The sequence below is a fragment of the Nanorana parkeri genome, unplaced genomic scaffold, assembly GCF_000935625.1.
Source record: "Nanorana parkeri isolate BGI_ZX_2015 unplaced genomic scaffold, ASM93562v1 scaffold13, whole genome shotgun sequence".
NCBI lineage: Eukaryota > Metazoa > Chordata > Amphibia > Anura > Dicroglossidae > Nanorana > Nanorana parkeri.
The window spans coordinates 3,559,058-3,570,967 of record NW_017306281.1 but is presented as its reverse complement, the minus strand read 5'-3'; the positions used below and the strand labels follow the sequence as shown (position 1 = coordinate 3,570,967).

The 11,910-nt window shown below is 40.3% G+C and overlaps 1 protein-coding gene across 1 annotated transcript in view; it reads left to right on the top strand.

Annotated features, from left to right (window-relative positions):
* The window catches only part of NCOR2 (nuclear receptor corepressor 2), a 432,386-nt gene that overhangs the window by 113,969 nt on the left and 306,507 nt on the right, over window positions 1–11,910 (top strand). The window contains exon 2 of the mRNA XM_018557336.1: window positions 3,694–3,896. Within this exon, the coding sequence (XP_018412838.1) occupies window positions 3,792–3,896 (105 nt within the window). The 5' untranslated portion in view covers window positions 3,694–3,791. The remainder of the gene's footprint in view (window positions 1–3,693; window positions 3,897–11,910) is intronic.

Genomic DNA, 11,910 nt, shown 5'->3' with positions numbered 1-11,910 from the left:
GGGGGGGGGGGTAGAGAAGACAGAGGAAATGCTTCCTCTTGCCGGCAGCAGACTAATGGCATCATCCCAGCCTAGGCGAAGTTACTGACTGGAGCTCCTGGACATCTTTTTAAGAGAGAACTGCGAGGTGAGTGATTTACACTCATCCTCATAGTTGGAGCCGACGTGTGACATTGAAACTGTCACACGTCGACTCTATTGATCGGAAAGTGAGCGAAAACATACCGTCGCTCGCTCACTTCCCGATCATCTCACTGCAGAGAGCGGTGACTGTCAGTCACCACTCCCAGCAGGGATTCCTCTAGAAAGGCAGAGCCCGCTGTCAATCGGCCAGCTGGTTGGATCTCGACAGTATTGCCGGGATCTGTCCCGGCTGGTGCGCTCTCAGTATATCACGGGCAATATCCCGCTATATACTGAGCTTTGGGTCATGGGTGGAGGTTAGTATATGTCCTCCCCTGACCCTAAAGAGAACTATGGGATAAAAAGGTTACCACATAGTTCTATTTTAATGTTAAAAGATGTAGCTTTTTTGAAAAATTATATTGTTGCTGTTGTGATCTGCCAGGAATTGATTTATGTAACGTTACTGAAAGGTTCACTTTACTACAATATGTATATCTATGATTTGTTTACAGTCATTCAGATTCTTTACTGTCATTATAGACAGATACATAACATTTATTTTAATTTTTTTGCATGATTTGAAAATCTAAAGAAAACCTGTTACCACGAGCAGTAAATACTGGCTTGATAAAAAAGAAAGTCTATTTTGATGGGTTACCTTTTATTTGAGGCTTTTCTGGAGTCTTACCTCCTTTGTGTTGGAACCCGCATAGAAGAACCTTGAGTTACTAACCTGTACAGGAACTCTCATGCTCCAAGTTCGCCAAGCCCACACACGCAAAACTGTCGCTAAACCCCCACCCCAACCCAATAATTTGCAGCCTGAGCATTCCCCATCCCGCGGTTATACGCCCCCTTCCATAACTGATTGGACCAGGAAGGGGTGTGTCAGTGACTGTTTTTACACCAAGCCCATCACTACTCCAGAGCAACCTTGGAAATGCTTCTGAGTCAGGCATCTGTTGCAGAATAATGCATGGTGGAGTTCATAGAGTACAGTAGGTGAGCTTAAATGAAAGCGTATTTTTGTCAAAAGTTATATGGGTGTTTTAGAGCATTATTCAGCTTGTAGACACATTCTCTTCGTCTACAGTGGAGTTAATAGGTACCAGTGGAATAGAGAGGAATTACATTTTAGCGATTAGGCTGTATTCAAATCCAAGTGACACCTATTATGCGCATCTTACCTGTATTTTTTTTTGTGCGTTTCTACGAGCGGATTGTGCCATATTGATGTGCATGGGCAAAGCGCACTGAATCTGCTCAAAAGTAATCGCAACATGCGTTTTTCAAGCATTTTCTTTTGAGTAAATGGGGAGAAAACGCACTGAATTTGCCCCAAAGTAGCTCATGTAGTATTTCATGTGACAGGCGTATTTCTGCTTGTGACAAAACACCCAGGTCTGAACAGGGGCCATAGAACAATGGGATTCCTGGGGTCAAGTGTTTTGCCGCGCTTGATGCGTGACAATACGCTTAGGTGTGAATGGAGCCTTATTGTCCTAGCACAGGTAGTAAAGTAAAAGCAAACTTCTGATTTGCCTTTTTTCTGGGTTTTGTTACAACAACCTTTTAATGCTTGTAATGGATCGGTACATGTTAGGTTACAAATTATGCAGAAAATTTACTTTAGCAGATTTTCAACATTTGGCCATGTTTTTGTACTGTTTGGTACTGTTGTGAAATATAGATTTTTACATGAATCAGCTAATTGACTGACCGACTGTGCTGTTATCCCTCCACACCCATTGTTTTCATGATTTGCATTATATTTTAATTCACTTAGACAAACCCCCCATTTACATAACGTGTCTTTGAATTCATCATTTCCATAAAGTGGAACTAGGCCAGACTAGGGACATCCTAATATTTACTCATTCCTAAGCAGCAGTAGATAACATTTCAAATGTAGCCACAGCCGCTGTGGAGGAATTCATGTTCAAAGTTTGCAGCAAAGGTTTCTCAGTTTTTTGACTCTCACTTTTGCTCTGTATTATTCTTACTCTTATTATACAGGATTTATATATCTCCAACAGTTTGTGCAGCACTTTGCAATATAAGGGAGACATTACAATCACAATACAATTCAAGACAAGATGGTAAGGAGGGCCCTGCCAAGCTACCTCCTGCCATTCTTCTAATCTGTGATGAAAACACAGAGCTGGTGCACGGGAAGAGGGGAGAGAGCAAAGTGTTGAGACTAGACTTGAACAACTTCACTAATTCTATTGTGAATTTCAAACACTAAAGTTGCCCATAAAAGCTTGATTTGCATGGAAACAAATGCATACCTACATCTCCTGCTGCCTGGATTGTCGAATGCTGCTCCGGTTCAGAAACATCGCAGCTAAAGTCTTTTGCAGAAACTAACTCTTCTGACTGTGCAGTGGAGTGGCATTCAGGGGCACAGGTGGCAGGAAGAGTAAGTATTTCAATGCTCTTGTGCAATATTTATAGGTGGTTTTAGTTTCCGCCCAAGGTCGCTTTAAGGATAAATTGCTCCACAGTGGTTATAACTACAGAGGTCAATGAGGGTTTATTTTAAAGCTTCTTTACTGTTTAAGTTTAAATAAATTTTTCAATGTCTATAGTTTGGCCAGAGTTCTACATGGCAAAGCAAAACCCTAATATAGGTACTTTAGAGTACTTAATGTTTTAATATTTATTGTGTGTTGTACTTTGCAAAATTATCCCGTACATAATAATGTCAGCAAACTGTCCTACACAGTTACACTGAGCTTCAGACAGATATAAAGGACAGTTCTATTCAGCTATGTACTTCTAAATCCTTATATTTTTTGAAATGCTGCCAGCATAGATATCTGATTTGAACTTGATGCCCATTTTAAACCTCTATACAGTAGCTGCCTGGGAGAAAGAATAATAAAGAAAGTTAGCACTAACAGAAAATCAGCTGTGCTGCATGCAAATATGCTAAGAAAGTGCAAGCTGACAGGAGGAAAGCGCAGAGTGAGCAGAGAGCTTACCTCATCATTCTACTGCTGCTGCTTCACTGTCCAGTTAGTAAGCTGGGAGCAGGGTGGTGTCACCACTGTATTCCTTAAACAGACCCTGTGACCACTCCATGCACATCAGGTAAGCATAGCAAGTAAATGTATTCACATACTGAAGCTACTTCCCCCAATTGGTCCTGACATTAATGAAGGTCCTGGCAGTGGCCAGGGAAGCCTTGCACAGTCTGCATTAACAGTCTTGAATGATGCTCTAGCAGCCTCCAACTCTCCCTATCCTTTCTGTGCAGTGGTGAGTAAGGGAACTGGCAAATTTAGGCACTGACTTTTTTGGTATGTGAGTACATTTACCTGCTATGTTTAACTTGATGTGCATGGGGTTATGACAACGTCTCCTTAACAGAAACAGAAAAAGTGGTGTCATTGTTCTGTCCGTTCTGTGTGGTAGAGCTTTGTAAATTTCAGGACTGAATAGATTGAAATGCAAATCTTTGGCATGTCAAACAGCTCCCTTATCAGTGTTTCATCTGTGTATTTAGATGTTTGCCTTGAGTTTAGCGTTAGTTGATGTAACATTTTTTTTTTGTATCCTCAGAAACCCAGTGATGTGACCAAAGGCTGAATAATCGCAGGATACTCTCTGGCATCCCATTCCTACATTAAGATAAAAAAAGTACAAACCTCTATTTCATTATGTCGGGATCTGCCCAGCAAGCGGCACCAAGCAGGATGGCTGCAGAAGCCCGTTACACTCCACATCCTATTCCTTACCCAATACAGTTATCCCGTTCCCATACGGTAAGCAACTTATTGTTTCATAAAAGGTTGTCTTCTCTTCAAGTGAAATGCAGATGACTGGTCCATGCAATAGAAGAGATTTTAGGAATGTTAGTTGCCTGTGTATCACGCAGTGCTGTGGTTCCATCCTCTAAAAGACACAGCAGTGACGTAGGTGCTGGAAGACAAAACAGTGGGGCAGGACAGGGGACACAAGCTTTTGACAGTCCCGGAAGTCTTAAATGCCAAAGTGTCCTACAATGGCTGCAGTGCTGGCATAGAGGGAATGTAAGCGATATATGCCACCAGAGAAGTGAATTCCAAAGCTCTTCTATTGCGGGGACCTTTAACAGACTTCATATCTGACAGGGCCACTTTAAAGCCTGGTTCACACCTGGGCGTTTTGTAGCGCGTTCGAACCCTCTGCAAAACGCGCCCAAAGAAGTACAGAAGCTTCTTTGGGGCGTTTTTGTCGCGCGTTTCCATTGGGATACAGCCAAGTAGCCTTCGGAAACGTGCGTTTGTCGCGCGGTTTTTACCGCGAATCGCGGTAAAAACGCGTGTCACGAAACACGCGACAAATGTGCATATTCGATATGCTTAGGTGTGAACCCAGCCTAAGAGTTTTCCACAACAGTAGCTCCCAGGATGCTAAACTTCAGCATTTGTAAATGTATTCTGTTTTTGGAGACTCATTCTATGACCGTGCAAACAAGTCACTGGCAGGTTTAGAGTAAGGTGCCCCCCTATCAGTCATAGCTGTACTTTTACAGATGAGGGGAAAAAAACCTTTAACCACTTTAGATCAAGGGCTGTTTTTAAAACAGTGTTACAGCTACTTTTGGCAGCCAAATGGCATGAGTTATGGCGTGTGCATGAAATCTGTGTGTGGAGAACTGCACTGCAAACTAGCATTCAGCCCAGCAGCTGAACTATTCTACTCTAGGGTCTTGTGACCCTGCTTCAGCTTCTGTTAAATCACACTTTAAAACAACATCATTATTAATATTATTATACATGATTTATATAGCGCCAACAGTTTGCACAGCGCTTTACAACATAGGGAAGACATTACAATCACAATACAATTCAAGATAAGATGGTATGGAGGGCCCTGCCCCTGAGGGCTTACAATCTAAAAGGGTGGGGGAAGTGATACATGAGGAGGGAGCTGCGTGGGGATGAATTGTTTGAGAACGTGATAGTTCAGTGGTTAGGTTGAGGTGGGATAGGCTTCCCTGAAGAGATGAGTGAACATGAGTGATTCCCTGAACATGACTACAATGCTGTGAGCTTTGGCAACCTTCTTGGAGCAGGCCAGAAAAAATGTATTTACAGAGTGATTTGTGTTTAATTTATTAATACTAATATGCAAGTTTATCTGAGACTTTAGTATGCCAGTCTATAACTGATTTGAGTTGTGTTGCTTTATAATATTTGTAGAAGTCTGTGCTGCCCATCTTTCATTTGAGTTCTTTTTCTTTATTTTAGTCGATATGTAAAACGAATAACTCACCATTTTTAATTTTTTCCCATAAAAATCCTTGAAAAATTAAAAACATTTTTGGAAATTAAAAAGGGTATTATCCGCAATAGGTAATATTTTTATGTATAAACCTGAAAAAAACCCAATTTTACCTATCCAAGAGGTATTTAAAATATACCAGATTCTGAATGTATGTTCCATGCAATAATGGCAGAAAATGATATTTATGTCACAAATGGGCAGACTTCCCCCTAAGCACCATTGAAATGGGAGACTAGCTGGCTTTGAACATGCTGGGACCAGTTGCTCACCCTTTAGGAAGAAGGAACAATTGACCAGGTTATACAGAGATTTTTCAGTACCCCCCCCCCAGAGTAGCCCTAAATGGTCCAGTCCTCTCCCAAACCTTGTATAGAGGGTGGGATCAGGGTGTTCATTGTCAATCGAAGATGGATAGCTAGGTATTTCATTTTGGTATCATTGTATGAATGGAATGTTTTCTATCAGTCTATTGCGCAGTGTCTTCATGCCTAAAATGTGCAGAGCTTTTGATTTTTGAAACTTAATATGCAAGTAAACTAAATGAGTTATTTTGTAATACTTATTTTGGAGATTACAGCTTAAAGTAGTATTAAACTCTCAAACTTTTTTTCAATAATGAATCATTGTTTGAATGAATAATCAAACAAATATACATAGCCCAGCAAAGCATTGCTTTACATTTTGCCCAAATACCAAATACATGAAATCATCATGTTTCTGAACAGCTGCTTCCAACTCTCTCAGCTCAGCTTCCCTGAAATTCCTGTCCAGTACACGATCACAAGGGACAGATCAGACTACAGTAGATGTATATCTACTAGATTGGGGAAGGGAGAATGGAGAAGCAGGGAGGGGAGCAGCTTTCCTTGCTGTGCCTGTGTGTTCCTAGCGCACACAAGGGTGGCTCCATAGGACCCTGCAAGGGAAAGGAGCCACCCAAAAACAGGATATCAGGACCAGTGCTCAGGAGACCAGCTGATTCTGCAGGAAACTAAAACTTTTAAACATCAAGGAACACAGCATTCATTGTAAGGGATTTCATCAGCATTTGAAATAACTTAAAATCCTTTTGATTTTAATATTACTTTAAAGCTTTTTTCTTTTTCTTGTTAGATCTGATATGTCTGTCCAAAGCAAAAACAATTTTGACTATGCAATTTCATTTCTATCCATTTTATGTTTACTATTGCACCGAAATGAAAATTTTAGACCGAAAATAAAAATGATGTCAGGCTGAAACCGAAACTGAACCCAAGAATGGCTTTTTCCCCCCAACTTTTTTAACCTTTTTTAAACTTACATTTTTTTTTCTTTACTTTTGGGTCTTTGGGGAAATATCAGTGGTTCTAAACAGATGCGGTGCTGATATTTTCCTTTTTAAATAGAAAAAGAGATTGAAGACACAAGAGTCCTAAATCTCTTTTTCTACAGCCCCCTGTTATGAATAAACGGGAAGCCTCCATACTGAATGCTTAGTCCATTCATAAGCTGTGCAAACAGTAGAAGTTACTATGTCTACTCACACTCATTCCCTACAGATACACACACACACGCACAGCATCACACAGACACACCCACACTCAGATTGTATAGACAGACACCTGTTAGATCTATTTTTACTTACTAAAGACACGTTTCTTAAGCATCTTATAGATTTCTGCTGTAAGATATACTATATTTTGTAATCATCAAGCATCTTATAGACTCATTCTGTAAGATATACCATATCCTGTAATATTTTGTAACTTTAAATTAAACACATTCTGAACTTTATACAACAACGGAAACAATCATCTATTATTGAACTTTTCCACCCTATGCTTCGAGAAAAAGAATATGACCTAAAAAAATCATATTTCGTGTCATTTTTCTTACAGTCCACAATCATGAATGAACAGGAAGTGATGTAGAGCACCTGCTGTTCATTCATACCTGGGGACACAGTAAGCATATTATGTCTTCCGTTATTTACAAACACTCAGCAATCAGTACTGTCGCAGGAGGCCAAGCGAGGCGTGCAGGAGGAGAGCTCGGCCTCCTGTAACCGCTGACAGCTCTCTCCTCCCTGCCCTGCCCGCTCGGCATTCTGAGAGCTTCTCTCTTCCGTCCAGGCGTGGGCAGTTTGATCCTCTGTGTCCCCTCGGATCCTCACTGCCTCTGACAAAACAGGCGGAGGAGAGCAGGTGGTATCGGAGGGGACACAGACTGGCGTCCAGCAGGGAGTTCTATTGGCATTTTGCCCAAAGTACCATTTCCAGCCTAAATATTTACCTAATTCAAACGTTTAAATTTGCGGGAATCTAAAACTGATAGCTTAGGAGCATAAAGTGTATCTATATCCAAAAATCTTTATCTAATTTATTATTATCAGAGGAACATTTTTGCAGTACTTTAAAGTGTGTATGGCGTTCCCTTCAGCTCCAGCCTTTAAAAGAGCTTATAATTTTATCCTACTATAGTCAGTAACATGACTTTGGGTGGAATCAAGGTGTTTCATGGGCTGTGGAAGAAAACAGGAGTGCCCAGAGAAACGTATGCAGTTATAAGCAGAATATACACAATCCATGCAGATGGTGTCCTTGGTGGTAACTTAACTAAGTCAAGTAAAGACCGCTAACTATTAAGCCATTATGAGGTTTATTTTAGTTCAATGTCACCTGTTCTTTTGTGTGCTTATTTTTATGAATGTTGCACAATAGTACAAAGTATATGTCCTACACAGTATATGAATGAGAGTATAAAGTAGCTTACAGTCATAAAAGAACAGTGTCCCCTCCTTTTGTTCCAGATCAGGTGATGGTCTCATCAATGGGAGCAAGCAGACCCCCACTGGCATATAGCTGTCAGAGGGAAACATTTTAGAAAAGCAGTTTAGAAAAACCTTTCTAGCTCACTACAGTTCTGCCCCAGTGTCGGTGGCAGCAGGTAGAATGTGCTTGCACTATTGTCTTCTTCCCTTCCGCCTTACTGCATTGACGTAATGGAACAAGGTTTGCAGGGCCGACCCTTCAAGTACATGAAGTTTTCTGCCACTCTGGAAAGATTTGCCGCCATACTGCCCTCTAATATCTAGTGGAACCCTTAGTATTTTACTCTTATCGCCCTTTTCCCCCATGCACTTGTGTTTTATCTTCTGAAATGTATTGAGATCAGAGGTCTCTTTAAAATTCTCTGCAGTTTTTTTTTTTCCTGTCTGTTTCAGAGTAGTTCCGTTTGATGTTGTTTGTTTAAGATAAACCGCATTTCCTATTCTAAGAGATAAGGAGAAAACTTTAAAGCGTGCCTTTTTTGGTTTTGTAATTTAACTTCCCTTACAGTGTATTTCCACTTTTCCAAATTGAAAGGCAAGAAATATTTTTTTATGACTTTGAGGTATGCTGTCTGAATAGGAACACATAACAAACATAGTGGGGCTTTTTCAAATCTGACTGCAAAATGTGGAAATACATTTTAAAGGGAACTGTATCATCATAATTAAAGTGCATGTAATGTTTACTTTTAGAAAACAAACCATTTTCTAGAACACATAAAGAGGCTACATTACCACATAGACCATTCTGTTGTAAAATGTAAAAAAATATATACTACCTTTTTGCAGCCTTCAGGGCAGTAAGGGCATTAAAGTGACACTAAACTCGAGTTAAATCTAAAAAATGCATTCCAGTACCATAACTATTAACAAAAATGTATTTTGTGTATCACTCAGCTGTAGATCCTCAAATCATCTCTGAATTGATGCTGACACTGTCCTTCCTTCTGGAGGGTGGCTACTTTTTATTCCCCATGGTCCCTGTGTGTTTTGTAAAGTAGCCACTGCTCCAAGCTCACTCCTGTGATGGACTACAATCTCGCGTTTAGTTTACTAATTTGTATTGAGATTGTAGTCCATCATGGGAGAAAGTTTGAAACAGTGGCTACTTTAGAACACACACAGGGATCATGGGGAATAAAAGTAGCCCCCCTCCAGAAGGAAGGACAGTGTCGGCACCAATTCAGCCCTGATTTGAGGATCTACAGCCGAGTGATACACAAATAAGAAACATTTTTGTTAATGGTTAAGGTACTTGAATGCATTTCTAAGATTTAACTCCTGAGTCTAGTGTCACTTTAACAGAGACCAGCATTGGTCTGATCACCACATCCACACCTCTTCTTTACCTCTTCTTCTTCTTCTTCACTTCTCCCTGAAATTAATTATTTTACTAGTATATAAACAACAGTTAATTAAACTTTCTAATAACCCAAGCAACATAGGCACAGCCCCAAGAAATACATTGAAAATATAGGATCAACTGCCCACTTACCATGAAGTCACAAGGTTGGCGGTTTGATGACCTATTGGCTGCAGAAAATTTGGATACTCTTTATTGGCTAACCTAAGCTTTTAAAGATCCGAGCTATTGGCATGGCTTAGGTCGCTACTTCAAGCGTTATACAATTTTGAAAATGGCCCTGAAACCTAGATATTTATACACATGGTTATTTATTGACTCAAAGCTTAATGATGCCTACCAGTAAAATGAAGAACTGAAATGCATTCATGGAGGCTTTCTACTTGCTCAGTGCTTCACATCAGGCATCTAAGTACATTAACCCTAAAAACTATGGAAAAACCTGGCCGAATTGCAGGCATCTGTTCAGAACACTGATTCTTATTCATTATGCATATATTTTGGTGGTTTCCCTATTCAAGCATTTGTCAAGGTAAAATAAAAAACAAAACATATGCAATACATCTCTGCTATACATGCACATTAACCATGTTGTAGCTCTTTATTGCATGTACAAAAAAATACCTGGGGATCTGCCAGAAATGCACTCAGCTCCTAAGGGCCCATTCATGCCATACGCATTGGATGATATGCATTGATAATTACAATGTATTGGCACCACTCCCTTCACAACACATACTAGCAGCCTTAGTATAACACAACTTCTAGTGTGAATGAGCCGTACCCCTGTTGTGGGTTGACCGCTCACAGCATTTTGTAGAGGTTTTTTTAAGCCCTCCCAGTTGCCTTGCTAAACTAGCAACCAGTCCTACTCTCATATCTTTACAACATAAAGGCTAATTATTCTGTAGTCCAAGACAAGCAGTAGGAGGGCACAGGGCAACTCTGAGTTTCTGATCAACAATTTCTATTAAGCTTTTGCACTTCTCAAACAGATAAAACAAAATGCTTTTACTATATTAACCTCTTGCCGTCCACCCGTAGTAAAAAAACGGACGGACGGCACTGCTACATCTGCGGGTTGCCGTCTCCAGACGGCAATTTTTTTCTGCTCGCGCGCACGATAATTTCGGTAATTTCGGTAATTTTTCCTTAATATAGTAAAAAAATAAAACCCCCAGTGGTGAATAAATACCACCAAAAGAAAGCTCTATCTGTCCCCAAAAAAGGCTGAATACTGAAAAATGGCCTGGATGGGAAGGGGGTTTAACACCGCGGATGTCAACTGGTTAAACATACCACCAGGGAGAAAATAACAGAAGTTTATAGTTAAGGTTTATATACAGTCTAATGTGATTTTTTTTTTTTTTTTAACAGTGTGCTAGGCATTAGGTTCACTTATCCCCCCTTCTCTGCTTATACACACACCTCCCTTACGCTACCTCTTTTGACTGACAGAGTGATGAGAAAACGCTATGTGTAGGCTCCAAGTCAGTGTGGTTAAAGTTTACTCGGGCTTAAAGCAGTATTAAACTCTCAAAGTTTTTTCAGTAACAAATCCCAAAAAAAAATATGGCCCAGCAAAGTATTTTGCCCGGTCACTTAGTCATCATGTTTCCAAACAGCTCCAACTCTCTCAGCTCAGCTTCCCTGAACTGCCTGTCCAGTACAAGATCACAAGGAAACATAAGTTAATATGAATGGCATCTGTCTATATTGTAACACCAACCAATGAGTTTGCCTTTCTCTGTCATTGAAGAATTGAAACATGCGGGAGACTGGTCAAGCTAAACACTGCTGGAGCTTATTTTAGAAAAATGGAATTGTGCATATTTATTTATTTAAAAAAAAAAAATATATAGTTTGTGTATATTTTATTATTAAAGGCTCTGCACCAGTAGCGCTCTGATCCCTTTTTGTTTTTCATCTCAATAGTTCTTTATTAAATTGTGCATATTTTGACAACCAGTCAGTTTATAGAATACATTAGGAAACCTGAAGGAAAGAAACAGGGATCTGCTGTTTATAGTATCAGTTTGTTACCAGGTTTCAATTTTGCAAGGAAAGTTAAAGAATGACCGTTAACATCTGAGGGCTTGTTCACACCGATTGCATTGCCTTCCAGAGGAGGAGCTGCTAGAACGCACCACAATTGCTCAAAAAACTTCCCCCTTCGTTCTGGGGCGGGAGGGGGCGTGGCGGTGCATTGAAGTCAATGGCACCGCAGCCCCCCGCCCGCCGTGCGATCGAACGCGTGGCAAAACATTCCACCGCAAACGCAAAAAATAGAGCATGGAGCATTTTTTTGCGTTTGCAGTAGAACAGAACGCAGGCA